Raw genomic sequence first — 19,187 nt, 5'->3', positions numbered from 1 at the left:
AACACATAAATCTAGAATGTGTGTGCTTAAAAGCTGACCTGTAGGTGTGTGTAGCAAAACACAGAACATGAATTACCGTCAGATCCTTATCTGGGACCTCATCTAAAGCTTGCTTGCGCACAAAAAGGGCCTGAAAGATGCTGCGACGCGCACTGTACGGTGCGCGTCGCCGCGTAACCTACGCCGTATGCTCTGTGTCGATTTAACGCAGAACCATAAATCAGCCTTGAACAGCACTGAAGGGAGAGGGGAGGAGGGGGAGCGGGGCTCCCGTCCCCTCTTCGCACAGTGTCTTGATGATTTACAGGCTGAGCCTACCGTTAGTTCTTAAACTGTAAAAAAAAAAAACGGGGGGAGAGAGACAAAAGCATGAGTTTGAAAAGTGGGGGGGCATGTCCCCCCTGTTCCCAGTAGAAATTGCGCCCTTGCGCCTCACGGCGTTTTATTTTCACTCGCTTTATTTTTTATTTCTGCAGTTTTCATTATGGACCAATCTGTGTGCTGAAATATGGAGAACACTGGAAACAGCTCTGCTCGACTCAGACAAGTGCAAATTGCACTCAGCTCCAAAACTTTATGGGTGTGTCTGCGCCGGTATATCATTAGAGCAAAATCTTTTGTGAATAGGACCTTAAAGCGGGGCAAATTGCGGGCGCAAATGCGGCGCAATTCACAGCGTTATTTGCGGGCGCAATCTATTCTTTGTGGATTTGGCCCAAAGTGTTTAATTATAATGACGAACTCTTGAGCTGCTGGTGATGCAGATACTTGATTCTGTAATTGATTATTTATAAATGTTTTCATACACTGATGTATAGAGCGGGATAGATAAATGCATCAAACAGATTATATTTCTGTTTGGATTTAACACAGAAACCTAAAAAAAAAGCTCATGAATTTGTTAGAAATGTAAAACCTAAAACTATATCACTGCATGTAAAAAGTCCAGCTATCAAAGTGAAGAATACGATCTTGAATATCTTCAGGAAACATCAAAACCCGTAAAACTGCTCATTAAACATTTGTATTCGTGGACAGAATTCATTTACAACATGTTCCTTTTCACAAATAGCAACAAAACCGCTGGGAAAAGCTAAAAAAGGAAGCTGACATTTAAGAAGTTGTGGATGTGGATGTGAAGTCAGCGTGACTTTCACTCCAACGTCAAACAGCGCGTGTAGTTGTAGGTGTCGGCACTGACGTCAGCGGACCATGGGATTAATCTACAAGTAGGGCTGGGCGATATGGCCTTTTATTAATATCTCGATATTTTTAGGCCATGTCACGATACACGATATATATCTCGATATTTTGCCTTAGCCTTGAATTAATACTTTGATGCCTACAATCACACCAGTGTGATGATTCTTTATGTCTACATTAAAACATTTGTGTTCATACTGCATTAATATATGCTAATTTTAACTAACTTTCATGCAAAAAGGAGAATAAGTCAAATGTACCAAAATTTTATTTATTAAACAGTTACTAAGCAGTGAGTGGCACAAACATAAAAAGTGTCATTTCAAAGCAGCACCTTTATATTCAGACTATTGTAGGTGTAGGGACTGCAATGTTTCATCCTCTCCTCCTTTACTTTTCTTTGTAGAAAGGCGCTTTATGAAAATAAGTCCATTTACTTAGTATTAGTTTACAGCGCAGTCTTGAACATCCGATATAATAATATGGCGGAATCGTTGACGTATCGCAGCAGCGGGCAAAAGCACTCAATGGGGCGTCTACGTATATATGTCTATGGAGAAAAGCCTGTAATTTAATGCTAAACGCAAATGCGTGACAATGTATACTTGAATATTCACGATATACTGTAGTCATTTTGTACATCGCACAGAGTAGAAGCCGCGATACATCGACTATACTCGATATATCGCCCAGGCCCATCTACAAGCCTCTCATTTAGATCTGAACTCAGACACCGAACGGGATTTCAGTCACGGAGTGAATGAATCAGCTGCTGAATGAGTCGCAGAGTCTTTACTGAGCTAATTGTACAACGGCAGACATGGAATCTGCTACCTGCTTTTACATCAGAGCAGGGGAGTGTAGTTCACCCCGGCTAATCCTGACCACAAACCGACCCGCCGGATACGCAGCGCAGCTGTTTATACAGCTGTGAGAGTGTGTGGTGCTGTCATGCTGGTGCTCTTCTCACCAAACGGTTGGCCAGTGAAATGACGTTGGCCGTTGATTCGGCTTCCTGCTGGCACCTGAGCTTCTCCCCAGTGGCTTTCTCAAACTGGGCTGTGAGCTTGGCCAAGTTCTCGTCAAGGAGCTGGGAAGCAAAAGAGAAACGTGCAGAAAAATGTTCAAAACAGTGTTCGTTACATTACAGTGCGGTCCTACTAGACCAGGGGTCGGCAACCAGAGCTGCATGCGGCTCTTTAGCGCCGCCCTAGTGGCTCCCTGGAGCTTTTTCAAAAATGTTTGACTTTATTTTCCTTTTTTTCTTCCTTTTTTCTTCATTTTTTTCTTATTTTTTCTCTTTTTCCTTTTTTTCTTCATTTTTTTCTTCTTTTTTTCCTTTTTTTCTCTTTTTTCATTTTTTCCTTCTTTTTTCCTTTTTTTTCTTCCTTTTTCCTTTCCTTTTTAATCTTGACATTTCGACTTTTTTCTCGACATTTCGACTTTTTTCTCAAAGTTTTGACTTTTTTCTCAACATTTCGACTTTTTTCTCGACTTTTTTCTCGAGATTGTACTTCAACATTAATCTCGACATTTTTACTTTTTTCTCAAAATTTTTACCTTTTCCTCGGCATTTCGACTTTTTTCTCAACATTTCGACTTTTTTCTTGACATTTCGCATTTCAACATTTTTAATTCAAGATCTTTTTATTAAAATTTTCACAAAGTAAAAAAGGTGAAATGCTGCATGTCAATTACAAATATTTTGAGTAGGCATGGGCATGTTAATCATAGCATACACCAGTGTACAAAATGTAAAAAACAATTAAACAGTATGAAAAAATATAAAATAGTAACAAAAACAAACTACAGACCAAACTAATCCCTCCCATGTCACTGCCAGATTACTAATCACAATATGAGGTCACTCTATCATCAAAAGCCTGCACTAGGAATACAAAAGAAATATGAAGTATAGTTCACAGGGTCTGGAATGCTTCTAGAAAAGGTCCCCACACTTTCTGGAACTTATTTGATTGCTGAAGCGAGTATCTAATTTTCTCCAGTTTTAAGCAGGACATGATGTCTTCCAGCCATTGTGCACGAGTAGGAGGGAAGGGATCCTTCCACCTGAACAGAATTGCCCGACGAGCCAAAAGGGAGGCAAAAGACAAAGTGTGCCCCTGTGCAGTGGTTAACTTCCTTCCTCCCTCCATGACCCCAAACAGGGCAGTCAGTGGGTTTGGTTCTAATCTGATTTTAAGCACCAGAGAGAGAGTATGAAATACTTCCATCCAGTATTTGTTTAGACATGGGCAGGACCAGTACATGTGGATGAGAGATGCTTCTGCTACCTTACATCTTACACAGTATGGACTAATATCTGGGTACATGGAGGATAACTTTGCTTTGGAAATATGAGCCCTGTGTACCACTTTAAACTGAATTAAGCAGTGACGTGCGCACAGGGAGGTTATATTAACCAGTTTGAGTATGGACTCCCAGGTATCCTCTGATAAGGGAAGCCCCAAGTCCTGCTCCCATGCTGCTTTGAGTTTATCTGTAGGGGCACTCCTAAGGTCCAGCAACATGCCATAGAAAGACGAAATGAGCCCCTTTTTGAATGGGTCTGTGGCAAGAACTTTATCAACTGTGGTCAAGCCTATCGGTGCACCAGGGCTGGGTGTCTGGGAAAGAACAAAATGTCTAGCCTGAAGATACCTAAAGAAATGTGATTTTGGAAGGCTGAATTTACTACTTAACTGCTCAAAAGATGCCACGGTGCCGTCTATGAACATATCTCTAAAACGATTCATACCCCTCCTGTGCCATTCCTGGAAGGTGGGGTCCTCAAGGGATGGTTTGAAAGAGTGATTTGATGCAATGGGGCTAAGAAGAGAGAAGCTGTGAAAACCAAAAAACTTCCTAAATTGGGCCCAAATTCTAAGAGAATGTTTAACCACTGGGTTTTTGATTGATTTAAGTGAAGGAAGTGGAAGTGAGGAGCCGAGTAGGGCAGGAATTGACAGGTCATCAGTTGGATGTAACTCCATCGCCACCCAGTCAGGGCGGTCAGCGCCGTCGCAGTAGAAGGACCAGAATGCAAGGCAGCGCAGGTTAGCAGCCCAATAATAATAACGAAAGTTTGGGAGGGCCAGACCACCTGCAGACTTAATTTTTTGAAGATGAGTTTTGTTCAAACGTGGCCGTTTACCCCGCCATAGGTATGAAGATATAACTGAGTCAAGGGACTGAAAAAAAGAACCAGGAATAAAGAGTGGTAAGGTCTGGAAAAGGTACAAAAATTTAGGTAAAATGGTCATTTTAACTGAATTGATGCGACCCACAAGAGACATTGACAGGGGTGACCATTGTGTAAGGGTTTGTTTGGTCTCATTTAACAATGAGATAAGATTCTCTTGGAGCAGGTCTTTGTGTTTCCTTGTCACAGATATGCCTAAATAGGAGAATTTGTCATTTACGATTTTAAAGGGAAAATTGGAAAGGTCTAAAGCATGCGATTCGAGATTGGTAGGGAAAAGCTCACTTTTGCTGAGATTCAGTTTATAGCCTGAGAGTTTCCCAAACTGACTGAGAAGTGACAGCGCAGGGGGTAATGAGGCCAGAGGGTGAGAGATGAAAAGCAAGAGGTCATCGGCATAAAGCGAGACCTTATGTTCCCTGCCACCTCTCCAGATACCGGACACATCCTCACAAGATCGGAGCGCTGTGGCAAGCGGTTCGATAGCCATGTCAAAAAGCATGGGACTAAGGGGGCACCCCTGACGGGTTCCACGATGCAGATTAAATGGTTTTGACCGTTGAGAGTTAGTACGAATTGAGGCTGTTGGGTGTAAATAGAGAAGTTTAATCCACAGAGCAAAGTTCGGACCAAAACCAAACCTGTCCAGCACAGCAAAGAGATAATCCCATTGGACGCGATCAAATGCTTTCTCCGCATCCAGAGAGACAACGCATTCAGGGATAGCCTCAGAGGCAGAGTAGATAATATTGAACAGTCGCCTTGTGTTGAAGTAAGACTGCCTACCTTTAATGAAGCCAGTTTGGTCTTCAGATATAATTGTGGGGAGGGCATTCTCCAGCCTATGGGCTAGGACTTTAGCTAGGATTTTAGCATCTGTGTTTAAGAGGGAGATGGGCCTGTAGGAGGCGCATTCAGCAGGATCCTTCCCTTTTTTAGCTATGAGGGTGATGCAGGCCTCCGAAAAAGAAGGAGGGAGGGAACCGTGGCTGAAGGATTCTGAAAGAACTGTAGATAGCAATGGGGAAAGCAGAGTTGAAAATTTCTTTAGAAATTCCGCCGGGAAGCCATCAGGGCCAGGACATTTACCCGACTGCAGTGAAGAAATGGCTTGAGTAATTTCCATCAGGGATATCGGTTCTTCTAATGTCTTCCTTAGATCTGGTGAAAGACTGGGAATACTAAGACTATTTAAAAAGTCTGCAATCTCATCTCGATCAGTCTGAGATTCCGAGGTGTATAGCTGGGTATAAAAGTCCCTGAATGCTTCATTTATGAGTAAGTGGTCTGTAGTTACATGGCCATTTGGTAATCGAATCTTAGAAATATTTTGTTTAGCCTTAGAGCCTTTAAGTTGGTTGGCTAATAATTTGTCAGATTTGTCTCCATAAACATAAAACCTGGTTTTACTTTTCAGAAGTGACTGTTCAATTGGGTGAGTGGTAAGCAGGTCAAATTTAGTTTTAAGTTCTAGCCGCTTTTTGTAAAGATCTGGGGATTTAGTCCGAGAATATTCTTCATCGACCTCTTTGATTTGGCGGGCAAGGTCTGATCGCTCCCTATAAGATTTTTGCCTCACCCTAGCAGTGTAGGATATAATCTGTCCCCGGAGATAAGCCTTGAGGGAATCCCAGACAGTTAGACTAGACATTCCTGGAGTCATATTCGTGGATAGGAAAAAGGCTATTTCCGTTTCCATTGATTTAACAAAATTTGTGTCCGACAGCAGAGTTGAATTGAATCGCCACTGTCTGTCTCTCTGAGGTAGGTCAGGAAGGGACATGGTTAGAACCACAGGAGCGTGGTCGGAAATGACAATGCTCTGATAAGCACAGGAATGAACCAGGGGAATCAGTTGATTATCAATAAAAAAATAATCAATCCTCGAGTATGTGTGGTGCACTTGTGAGAAAAAGGAGTATTCTCTGTCACATGGATGTAAAGAACGCCACACATCACAAACACCGTAGTCAGAAAGGAACGCCTGAATAAGACGGGCTGACTTACTTGCTGTGCCGGGGTTGGTAGAGGATCGGTCTAGGACTGGGTCGAGCCAGCAATTAAAATCACCACCCAGTATGAGAGAATATGTATTAAGGTCAGGGAGCAGTGAAAACAGTCGTTCAAAAAAGACTGCATCATCTGAATTAGGGGCATAAACGTTCACAAGTACGACCAATGTATTGAATAATTTCCCAGAAACGATCACGTAGCGACCAAACTTGTCAGAAATCACATTGTGCTGCTCAAATGAAACATCCTGACTGATCAGAACTGAAACTCCTCGGGCCTTAGCTTGAAAGGAGGAGTGAAATCTCTGCCCTGACCACCTCGGGAACAGGCGGCTATTATCAGAACTGCGAATATGAGTTTCTTGTAGAAAGGCTATTTCTGTTTTAAGGTGTTTTAGATGTGAGAAGATCCTTTTCCTCTTAACAGGGTGATTCAGACCCTTAACATTCCAGCTCACCAACTTCAAGTATCTACTCATAATATCTAAGAAGAAAAATTAGGTGTGCACAATGACCTAGGCAAAAAAAAAGAAAACGGAAAGGAGGTTGAATGTGACCCACATTAAGTAATGAGTTGAAAAGAGTTAATGCAAAGTTTCTGGCAGTGACATATCCCCCCGACCCACCCTCCCCAACTAAGACAGCTGCTATAGAAAAATAAAAAAAAAGCTAGCTCTTCAAAACAAACAAAGTGCAATAACGCATCTTCCTATCCTACACACTAATAGCTTTTGCTCCCGTATCATGGGTGTATACATATTAGCACCTTAAAACGTGTAGATATGAATAAAAAAAAGAAATACCCTCTCAAATCTTGACCTGTAAGTCCCGATATGAGCCCAGAAATATTTGTACAAAAATATAAAATATAAAACGTCCGACTTAAGCAGCGTAAAAGTAAGGTTAACAGCTTACAATTATTACAAAACTTATAGGTAAATCGGAAAAGCTTTTTTTTTTTTTTCTCTCCCTCTTCACCACTTATTTTTCCCCTTCCCTCAAATAGCCAAAAATAACTGCAAATTAATAATATTTGCAAAGGGGCAGTCCAACTAACAACAGAGAAAATACTGGTTGTCGCGGGGTTACTCACCCTCCCCTCAGGAATAATGTGACTCACGTAAAAAAAAAAAGAGAGAGAAAAAAAAAGTCAGTCCGTGAGCGTCAGTGAGCCGCACCGGGCTGCAGGCGGAGCCGTGACAGCCTCCAACAGTCCTGTTACGGCGGGTTTGAAGCTTTGCTGCGACTCGTGATGAATTTGCGCGCCTCATCCACGGAGCCGATCCACTTCCTGGCCCCCCCGGACAGCGTGAGCCGGAGCCGGGCGGGGAAGAGCAGAGCCGGCCTCAGACCAAGCTGGTAGAGCTCCGACATGACTCCGCTGTATTCCGCTCGTTGGCTGGCAACTTCGGGGCTGTAATCCTCCAATATCCGGATGGGCTGGCCGCGATATTCCAACTTTCCTCTCCGGCGCGCTTCCCTCACGAGGATATCTTTCGTCTGGTACCGGTGAAGGCGGATGATGACCGGACGCGGTCTCTGTCCCGGGGCCGGCTTGGCGGCGAGCGAGCGGTGCGCTCTGTCTATTTCTGGCGGTGACGGCAGCGTATCGTTCCCGAACACCTCACACAGCAGCTTGGAGAAGAAAGCCGCCGGAGACCCGCGCTCGGTCGACTCCGGTAAGCCCAGGATACGGATGTTCTGCCTTCTGCTTCGGCTTTCCAAATCCACCACCTTAGCCTTCAGCCGAGCATTATCATCCCGTAGAGTCGAGCAGATGCCTTCAAGGTCCGTAACTCGCTGGCTGAGGTCTTCTGTGGCGAGTTCAAGGGACGAAACACGTTGGCCATGGTCCTCGACCGCGAGCCGCGCTTGGTCGAGTTTGGAGTCGAGCTGACTGAAAGTATTTTTGAACTCGGCGGCCAGGGCAGCGCGGTGTTCCTCCAGCAACGTGGTAATGGCCGCCAGGGTTAAGACAGCGCCAGCGTCGTCCTTCTTGCCCGACTTGCCGCTCTTCGAAGCCATCTCGGAGGTAAGTGGGCTCGTTCGAGACAAAAAAAAAGAAAAACAGTAACAGGGAATCCTTTTTAAAGGAAAAAGTTTGAAAGTTTGAGGGCTTGGTGGTTTAAAAAGTTTGGCACTCACGGGAGCACTCACAAAACACGTCTACTCCATCTGCTCACCAACCGGAAGCCCCCGCATTTCAACATTTGCCTACATTCTAAGGCTTATAGATACTAGACTTTTCATTTTTTCCGGCTCCAGAGATATTTGTTTTTTGGGTTTTTGGTCCAATATGGCTCTTTCAACATTTTGGGTTGCCGACCCCTGTACTAGACAGAGAAGAAAGACATTTAGCTTGCATGTGAAAGGTACTTTAGAGAGCAATAAAAGTTGGGTAAAACTTGTCATTCGCTCCTCTATGGATTTATTTGGAATATGGTCATGCTGGATCTTATTAACAGTCGTCACCCTGCACTCCACAGGTTTGATGGAAGCAGCCGCGGAGTCCCGAGCCTCGCTCTCTGCTGGGACTCGCTGGCCCTCTGATGTGCTGAATGTCAAATGCCAGGAATAATTATTTACAGCTGCTTTTATCAATGAGGGGTTTTAGGTTGATGGATTTGGTTTTAGATGAATGAAAAGCAAAAGCCTTTAAAGGCACTCAGAGCAGCTTTGTGTCGATGAAAAGCTGGTGGTAAATCATTACTGGAAGAGCTCATGTGTCAACTGTACGGAAGAGTATCAGGGCCAGGCAGGAGAAAAATTAAAATAATATTTTAGAGGAGGAAGATTTTTTTTTTCATTATGCACTTCGAGAAAAAAGTTGAAATGTCGAGATTAATGTTGAAGTACAATTTCGAGAAAAAAGTCGAAATGTTGAGAAAAAAGTCAAAATTTTGTGAATAAAGTTGAAATGTTGAGAAAAAAGGCGAAATTTTGACTTTATTCTTGAAATTGTATTTCAACATTAATCTCAACATTTCGACTTTTTTCTCGACATTTCGACTTTTTTCTCGGAATTGTATTTCAACTTTTTTCTCGACATTTCAACTTATTTCTCGAAGTGTAAAATAAAAAAAAATCTTCCCCTCCCCTTCTTTCAGCGAGGTCTCACATGTCTTTCGTTGCTACGTGCTGAGGTTTCAGGGCAGCAGCTTACGTTTATCTTTTTCTTGATGGTGGTGAGCTTCTCCCGTGCACCGTCCAGCTCGGCGTTGGCCTTGCTCAGAGCCTTGCGCTTGGGCTCCACCTCACAGAAAACCTTGTGGAACTGGAGGATGTTTACGACCCAGGAACAGAGACCCGCTGCTGCGTTGGACTTGGAGGCCACGAGATCTGGGTGGAACTCTGGATCCTGGAGAGGACCGAGAACAGAAGCACACGTGGGATACAGATACATGCTCTTGAGTCAACACTTATTAGCAAAAAACTGTCCCTCAGAACCGCAGTATGTCTGGAAAAAGTGGTAACGAGAATAAGCAGAATTCCACGAGACCCTCAGCCATATCCCAGTGCTGCGCTCCACTGAACCTATATGATGTTTTAACAAATATGAGATGTGTTCTGTTCGCAGACGACACAAGTCTGTATTGCTCAGGGAAACACCTGGAGCAACTCCAGGTAACAGTTGAAAAAGAGCTTAAACCTCTGAAAAACTGGTTTGACATCAATAAACTGTCATTAAATCTAAGCAAAACAAAATTCATCATCTTTGGAAACCGCAGGATTGACAAACAGATCAAAATCAAGTTTGACGGTGTTGAAATCGATCAAGTGCATGTAAACACATTTCTGGGCATCATAATTGACAGCAAACTAAACTGGAAACCTCACATTAATAACTTAAGATCGAAATTATCCAAAACAATAGCTATACTGTACAAAATGAAAGCAAATTTGGACCAGAACTCACTGTATCTACTGTATTGTTCCCTCGTACTTCCACAACACACCAGTTACTGTGTGGAAATATGGGGGAATAACTATCAAACAAATATAAATCCAATATTTCTACTCCAAAAAAAAGCAATCAGAATTGCTGAATACTACGCACCAACAAATCCACTTTTCATCCGGTCAAACACCATAAAATTATACGATTTAATCAAATTCAAGACAGCAATAACAATGTACAAGGCACACAACCAGATGCTCCCACACTGTATCCTGGAGTTGTTCCAGGTAAATACTAACTAACTAACTAACTAACTAACTAACTAACTAACTAACTAACTGGTGAGGGAAAGCAGGTACAACCTAAGGGGCTATGGCATTTTTGAGCAGAAATGGCCAAGAACAAAAAAAATGTCAAGGTGTATCGGTGTTGAAGGTGAAACTGTGGAACCACCTGGATGAGGAACTAAAAAAAGTAGCTCAATTTACAAATTAAAAAAAATTATAAATCTAAAATAATAGATAAATATAGAACACTAATATAAATTATCTTGATATCAAATATCCAATTGTCTAAATTATGCTGTCCTCAATCGTGAGTGACCACATTTATTTTCTTCTCTTCTTTGTTCATTTTCTTTGTTTTGTTTGTTCGTTTCGTTTTCTTCTTATTAGTATCTTTTTTCCTTTTCTGTAGTCTGCCTTTTGTTGAAAAGGATAGGCAAAATAAGCCATGAGGCTTCAGCCTATACCTTTTTGGTCAAAAAAAAAAACTAAACTAAATAAACTAAACTAAACTAAACTAAACTAAACCTCATAATCAGGACGACTGTTAAATTTGGAACATTTAATTTACTGGCCAATTTTCTCTAGCTGTCAGTTGGATGATTGACAACCATAATTTGCCATTGTCATTATAAACATGTCCTTGCTAAAATGATGAGCTATGAATTGAATGTGTAGCAGCAGCAGCCGTTGCACGGTGGGTCCAACTTCAGGGAGTGTGAGGGCTAACTGGAACACTCACCTTCAGGTAAGGCTGAATGGCTTTCAGGCAAGAATCCGGGATGTTTTCCTTGTCGAAGTTGATCAGAGAGTCCAGGAATCCGTCCACTTTGGCCATCATCACCTTGGCGGCCTTCCAGCTGCGATCCTTTGGGACTTTGCCTTTGGGCGCCATCAGCACCATGACGGCCGCCGTGACGTTGGTCACCGCCGTCACAGGAGAACCGAAGGACTTCAGCTCCGTCAAATTGCTCTGAAGTGGGGAGAGTTGGGGGAATAATGGGTGGGAAAAAAAGTAATTTAATTGACTTTGAACAACTGTACATCTTGTGGTCTTCTGGGGGGAAAAGACAGGAAATGGCAAGGATTTAAAAAAAAAAAAAAAGAAAGAAGTACCTGTGCTGACTTTGAGAAGACAACAGAGAATTGTAATTAAGACGTGTTTAGAGAGCTCTAAGCGGTGATTGAACTGTTTGAACAGAGAGCACCTTTTAAACACAGAGGTTTTTCTTTAGCCCATAAACCTGGACGGGATGCAGGGATGAAGCAAAATGTGTTCAGAACATAGAGACCACATTATTCCTGCAAAGACCAGGCTAAATCCTGTAATTCAATAATCTTTTTTATACAGTTCAAGGGACGTGTGGACAAACCTTATTATTCCACCAAAGCGGAGAAAACAAAGAAAAATCAATCAAAGCAAAAAGAACACAAGCTTTCTTAACCCTTGTACTGTCTTTGGGTCAAAATGACCTAATTCTCCTGCTCTCTCCTTCCTTCTCCCTTCCTCTTTACTCCCTTCTTTCCTCCCTTCCTCTTCCTTCCTTCCGTCCTTCCTTTTTCCCTTCCTTCCTTCTTTCCTTCCTTCTTTCCTCCTGCTCTCTCCTTCCTTCTCATTTCCTCTTTTCTCCCTTCCTCCCTTCCTTCCTTCCTTCCTTCCTTCCTTCCTTCCTTCCTTCCTTCCTTCCTTCCTTCCTTCCTTCCTTCCTTCCTTCCTTCCTCCTTTCCTCCTGCTCTCTCCTTCCTTCTCCCTTCCTCTTTTCTCCCTTCCTTCCTTCCTTCCTCTTTTCTTCCTTCCTTCCTTCCTTCCTTCCTTCCTTCCTTCCTTCCTCCCTCCCTCCCTCCCTCCCTTCCTTCCTTCCTTTTTCCCTTCCTTCCTTCTTTCCTTCCTTCTTTCCTCCTGCTCTCTCCTTCCTTCTCATTTCCTCTTTTCTCCCTTCCTTCCTTCCTTCCTTCCTTCCTTCCTTCCTTCCTTCCTTCCTTCCTTCCTTCCTTCCTTCCTTCCTTCCTTCCTTCCTTCCTTCCTTCCTTCCTTCCTTCCTTCCTTCCTCCCTCCCTCCCTCCCTTCCTTCCTTCCTTCCTTCCTTCCTTCCTTCCTTCCTTCCTTCCTTCCTCCCTTCCTTCTTTTCTCCCTCCCTTCCTTCTTTCCATTCTTCCTTCCTTCCTTTTTTCCTCCCTTCTTCTCTTCCTCCTTCCTCGACCGGAAGACAGCACAAGGGTTAAAAAAGGACAAAAACTGAGAGACAGATAAGGATAAAGTGTGACAATAATTCACTGTGAGTGATAAAAACCAAACTAACTTTGTTGAGAGTGTTCAGGGCCTCCTGAGCTGCGAGGAGAGCTGGTTCTGCCTTGGCCAAGTCTTCTTCACAGTCTCTCTGTTTGCCGGTGACCACCACGGCGATGGCCTCCACCTTCTCCTCCTCCGCGTCGGCCACCGCCTTCTCCTTCGACACCTTCTCAGCTTCTACCCCAACCACCTAAGGAAAGCAAAAAGTAGTCATTGCAGTAGTCTTGTTGCACGTTCTATCAGTACCACAGCAAACCTAACAGGGATTTACTGCTAAAAGAACTTTTGCTCCTCACCACTTTAAAACCCAACACCATTGACTGTGGTGTTAGGTCTGAGGTGGAGATGATAAACTTCTGATAATTGCAGCTTCAGATGTTGGATTTTGTTGACAAAAATCAGTGGAATTTAAAATATATGATGTGATGTGATGTGATGTGATGTGATATATGACATGATATGTTATGGTCTTGCCTGAATCAGTTTGTCAGCATCCTCGTTTTTCTGCTGGAGTTCGACTTCCTGAGCGGCCAGCTTGGCTTTGAGGTCGTCCACCTGTAGGAAAAAGAGGAGGATGTCACTGACTGATGTTCATGACAGAGTTCAAGTTCTGAAAGCCCCAATCACGTGTCGGTTGCCCCAAGTCACAGAGGTTCAGGTGGGAACATACTAATAACAGGCTGTTGCATCTAAAATATAAAAGTTATTCCTTTGAAAATGTTTACATCCTATTCAATTCAATTTTATTTGTATAGCATCTAATACAACAGATGTTGTCTCTAGACGCTTTCCAGAGACCCAGAACATGACCCCCGAGCAGTTATTACATAAACAATGGCAGGTAAAAACTCCCCTAGTGGGAGAAAAGCCTTAAGCCAAACAGTGGCAAGAAAAACTCCCCTTTAGGAGGAAGAAACCTGGACCAGGACCTGGATCATAAGGGGGGACCCTCCTGCCGAAGGCCAGACTGGGGTGATTTAACATCTTTCTCAGCCGGGCCGGCGTGTCTGTCAGTTTCAAAAGCAAAAACAACAGTAGCAGCCCAGGATGCCAAATCCCGCCTCCGTGAACGACTGCTGCCCTGTAGCCATGAGATGCTGTGAGTGGCATGTGATGGATCACACCAGGGCCAATTTAGACCCACTGCAGTTCACATAGAGAACAAACCTCAACCCCACTCCTCCCTCTGACACATCTAGAAAAGGCTATTGCCTTTGTAAGTTAAGATGTTTACTTCCGTCATCCTTCCATCACTAAATAAACAGATCATTGTAAACACTACAGGCTGAGGGAAAAACCCCAGTTACGGTAAATTGAATACATTTAGCAGTTTTGATTGTTTGCCACCCTTTTAGTCGTTTGCAAAGCCACCTATTTAGATATGCCTTCACGACTGTTCAATACTTTCCTTATTTACTTTTGCTAACAGCATATTGTACTAGTTTTTGTTGCATTGGCTCCACCACCTGTCATTTCACAGATATTGTTTAAGGTTGTACAACATCTCTTTTTCTACTGCACCGATATCAAATCCCAGGAATTGCAAATGCCAAGCTAAGATAGGCTCCAACTATATGGTGGCTTCCTGTCTTTTATAGTATATTTGGTTACATTATAATTTCAAGCAGCCAGCAAAGATGGCAAGATAGCTGGCTGCGTCCGGGCTCATCAATCAGTGTTTTTGTCGAGTAAACTGGGATTTATTCTCAAACTACACAGATTCTCTAGACGAGTCACTGCTGAATCTCACCTAAACCTACAGACATGGTACAAATATTTCTTAGATTGGTCAGACTTAACTTTTTCTTTCAACCTTGAAAATAAAAGCTTAAGTTGAGGTCAATGTATGCAGGAATCTCTTTCATTTTCAGAAAGATTCCTCCCGGTACTGAGGATCCTGCAAACCCCAACTACAAATAAAACCGCTTTGGGGGCCAAGAATATACATTCAGGTTTTACTGTTAGGACTTTGAGGCTGTTGCACAGATGTAAATGTTTCCAGCCCTCACCTGAGCGGAGGTGCTGTGCAGCTTCTGCCGGCCGTTCTCCAGCCTCTCCATCTTGCTGGTGAGCTCTTTGCTCTTCTGGCCCAGGAGGCTGCGATAGAGGTTTATCTGCTCCAGAAAAGACTTGGGTGTGGTGTAGTTGTAGCGCCGCTCGTTTTCCAGGTACTCTTTGGAGGTTTGATTGACGCTGGTGTGCACGTATGCCATGAACTTACTCACTGACTCCTTCACCTGAGGCTGCAGGAATTAAGACACAGAACTGGCTCGTTTTTCAGAAATAAAGCAGATGACTGTGAAGATTTAGCTGCAGAGAAACGTCTCCCGAGGCTCAGGCTCGGAATTACATTTTTTTCTGGCCTCGGGTCTGCTCTTGAAGTTAATATCCGATTTATTGAGCCACGGCAGCTTTTTTGGGGGTGGCTTCATCTCCGTGTGTGATGTTTACAGTAAAATATGAGCCCTTCTCACCTCGATAATCTCCACCTCCTGCAGGAACCGGAAGCTGACTGACTCCAGTGCTTCCTGCGGCCACTCGTGGAACCAGTCGATGGCTGTGCAGTTGACCACGGCGGGGAACCTTCTGCTGCGAACCCGCAGTTTACTGCCCACTGGAGAGAAACACAGAGCCACCTGCAACGCACACACACACACACACACACACATAGCAGGGTCACTCAGCTGAAAACACACACACATATCTACAAATCATAGTTGTTGTGCTTTCTATGCCACTATACCCAGTACTCGAGTTGTAAAAAAAAAACAGGGGGATTTTATCATATGGGGACAGATAATTTGTGCTGATTACAAATAATATAATATATTACAAATAATAGCAGTGACCAAAACACCTGCAGAAATACTGCAGGAATGACATAGCAGCAGTTAAATGCAGCCTTCTGTAAGCTTTAAATATCCACTGGGCTTACATCAAATACATCAAAACACAACAATAAAAAACAGTTTTCTGAACTTATCAATATGATTCTGTCCTTCATGAAAGACACACTGGTCTTTGTGCCGTCTGACTGCTTCACCTTGAGCTGTCTGCGAACGCGGTCGATGAAGAACTTCCAGCAGTTTTCTCTCGTATCCAACAATCCTGAGCCGCGGACCTCTGACCTCATGCTGCTAATGATGTTTTCCAACTCATCATCTGGGAACAGGTCAGGAATCTCCCCTGGAATTAATCAAATGAGCTGCGTTAGAGGCACCAAGTTTGCAGGCAGCAGATGCTGCAGATATAAGTGAACTCTAACTATGGAGGAACTCATGAGGAGTTTCTTATCTCGTCTGGATCTGAGCAGACGCCGCGTACCAAGACTCTTAAAGGGGACCTATTATGAAAAACAGGTGTTTTCTTGCTTTAACATATAAAAAGTGGTCTCCCCTCAGCCTGCCAATACAGAGAAGGAGCAAAGCTACCAAATTCTGCAGGGCCTGTACCCCCCGCCCGGCTGAATTTTCCAGTGTCATGTGACCTCTATGAGCCGTTCAGAATCTGCTCCTGTCGTTACGTAACGCCAGGAACAGATTTCCATAGGCTGGCCTCCGCTGCTGAAACCACGCCCACAACCAACTCCGCCGGCTGGAGATTCAGCTATTGTTCAGAAGCGGTGGCTGTTTGAACAACGAGGGACAGTAAAGATTAGGTTTTGCATCAACACTTACCCTCATAAAAGGATCAGTTCCAACAGCACGGACCCGGCAACTGCACACGAGTCAGCGGTAAGTGACGTTAATTTTTTATGTTAGTTATATTTGTTTACAAGTATGATCTTTGCATGGGCTAAGTATTTAGCTTAGCTCCGGTGTAACTCCGTGCTACGGAGCTCTATTAGTACCGTAATACATTTTTTTCTGTTCATGGTTTTAGATTTTCCAAGCACCTGAATCTGTTCAACGACACCTTCAGAAGAAATGCACGGTCCTTCCTTGAGCCAGCAATAGTACATAAATGTTATTTATATACAACTTATGTTTTATTTTATTTTTTTAACAATAAAGTTGTGAACATTCAGTGTTTTGATTTCTTTACAGTTAACATGATTCATTTGTCTTGTAACATAAATGAAATGATGAGGAATCGCAGTAAATAACTGTGATGTAACTGTTTAGAATTCAATTAAATCTTCCTGTGTGAACACGAGGTGACTAAAGGCTGATTTATGGTTCCGCATTACACCAACGCAGAGCCTACGGCGTAGGGTACGCGTCGATTTAACGCAGAACCGTAAATCAGGTTTAAGATCCGTGTAACTGCATGAGAGCGTCCTGCTATCGCGTTGAGCTGCGTGACATCGGACACTCTCTGTCCACACTGAAACCGTTAACTTGCGGCCAGTTGACATCCTAATAGGCAAAATAACAGTACTGTGAGGAGACAGTAAAAAGTCAAACATATATCACTGTCTTGTAATCTTTGCTCACATTAGCCACCATTAGATAAAGGTCACACTGGAACATGTAGGGACAAAGAAATAAAATCCAGTATTAGGTCATTGAAAAAAACTCAGTGTTAAGGTCTATGATTCTAACGTGAGGGACAACATTTGCTCTTTTTAATGTAGATACTCTAGCTTTGGTCTTTCAAATTAGAACTTGAATACAAAACTGCACCTAATGTGAAAAAGCACTAATTGTACATCACTGTAAATAACTACAACCATCACAAGCACACTTCTACAGTATCACTCATTTCTTTATGAGACATTTTGTGCTGCAACTTCAAGACGTCAAGCATCACTGCACACGCAAGCTTCAGCTTTGCTTGCACTTTAATCAATGATGTGGAGTTGATGAGCTGCGCTGCAGAAATTTCACTGCAGAGATTTGACAATAATAATAACAAGACAAATCTTTATTTGTCAGTATATATCTCACGCAACACACCGACATGAGTCCTTTGTTTTTAACCCGTCACTAGTTACACTCGGAGCGGTGGGCTGCCATTTTTCCAGCGTCCAGGGAGTAGTTGTGAAACATGATGTGCAATACTGAGTAAAAAACCCTGTTACCTGACGCCAAAAGATCGTTGACGAGCACGAGGAACTTTTCATCTGCCACTTGGGCGTCAGTCATCAGTAACACGGTGCCGATATTCTTGAGGCCGGCTTTGACGTAGAGGGACACCAGGTCACTCTGGGTGGTGGGTGGGCAGAGAGGACACACACAAGGAGATCAGGCTGAGAGAAGGGCAGAGATTTCTTATGTTGCTGTGATCTGTGCCTGAAACAAGCGTTGCCATGACAATAGTGTTGATCACCAGTTCATACATTATGCTTCCTAAAATGCACTGAAATATTTTAATGAAAATTCAAAGTTGGGATGTAATAACTGTGTGTTTGTCAGAACTTTTTAATTTAGTTTAGTTTAGTTTATTTATTTAGCAATATAAGACAAATTGAACAATACATGTAAAAATCCTTTCCATATATGAATAAAAAACAAAACAAAAGCTACACAAGGGGGAGTAAAAAAAACAAAAAACACAAAAGAAAATATAACTCAGATTAAATAATAAAAACTACAAAGATAAAACAATGAGAAAGTTCTTTAAATGTTTTTTTTTTTAATATTGGCAAGGATGGTGATGATGTAAGAGATTTATTGAGTGAATTCCACAAGTGGGGAAAGATTGATGTTTACATGTTCTACAAAACGTTAAATTAAAATCATCTTTGTGCCTTGTGGCATAAGAATGAATATCGGAATTAACACAAAAGAAATTATGAAAAGAAGAAGGAAGATCTTGTATATAATTTTTAAATTTGAACATAAATAAACATGTTTGAAAAATGTTAATTTTATTGACGGATAATAATGAATATTAAATGAAAAGGGGAGCAGATGGCTCATATCTGTTTGCATGTGATATCATTCTGAGAAACCTTTTTTGAATTATCAGTAATTTATTAATATATGTTGAATGTGTCGAAGTCCAAACAATGTTGCAGTAATGCAGTAATTAAGATGAGGGAAGATTAAGCTATAATAGAGAGTTCTTAATAATAATAATAATCAACTGGCTTCTCTAGACTGATGTTTTCTCTGTGTTTTCATTCTCAGACCTTTAGGTCGGGGATGCCGTATCCTTTCCTCAAGGTGATCTGAAAAACCTCCAGACTGGAGATGAATGCGGCCAGTCGGGTCAGACTCTGCTTGCCGCTCCCGCCCACTCCGACCAGCAGCGCGTTCCCCCGCGGAGACTCCAGGATCCGGTTTATTCTGCAGCTGCAAGTGGAGGAGAGGACAGTCGGGGGGGGATGACGAGCCGTGTGAAAGAGGAAGCA

The 19,187-nt window shown here is 42.8% G+C and overlaps 1 protein-coding gene across 1 annotated transcript in view; it reads right to left on the bottom strand.

The window, feature by feature from the left end:
- LOC133449893 (dynein axonemal heavy chain 9-like) overlaps positions 1 to 19,187 on the bottom strand; it is a 158,823-nt gene that overhangs the window by 17,082 nt on the left and 122,554 nt on the right. Inside the window, 10 exon segments of the mRNA XM_061728799.1 lie at positions 2,174 to 2,293; positions 9,581 to 9,775; positions 11,342 to 11,572; positions 12,900 to 13,079; positions 13,364 to 13,444; positions 14,899 to 15,132; positions 15,364 to 15,525; positions 15,933 to 16,075; positions 17,913 to 18,036; positions 18,966 to 19,128. Of these exon segments, the coding sequence (XP_061584783.1) occupies positions 2,174 to 2,293; positions 9,581 to 9,775; positions 11,342 to 11,572; positions 12,900 to 13,079; positions 13,364 to 13,444; positions 14,899 to 15,132; positions 15,364 to 15,525; positions 15,933 to 16,075; positions 17,913 to 18,036; positions 18,966 to 19,128 (1,633 nt within the window).

The sequence above is a fragment of the Cololabis saira genome, chromosome 1, assembly GCF_033807715.1.
Source record: "Cololabis saira isolate AMF1-May2022 chromosome 1, fColSai1.1, whole genome shotgun sequence".
NCBI classification, from domain to species: Eukaryota; Metazoa; Chordata; class Actinopteri; order Beloniformes; family Belonidae; genus Cololabis; species Cololabis saira.
This window is presented reverse-complemented; position numbering and strand designations above follow the sequence as displayed.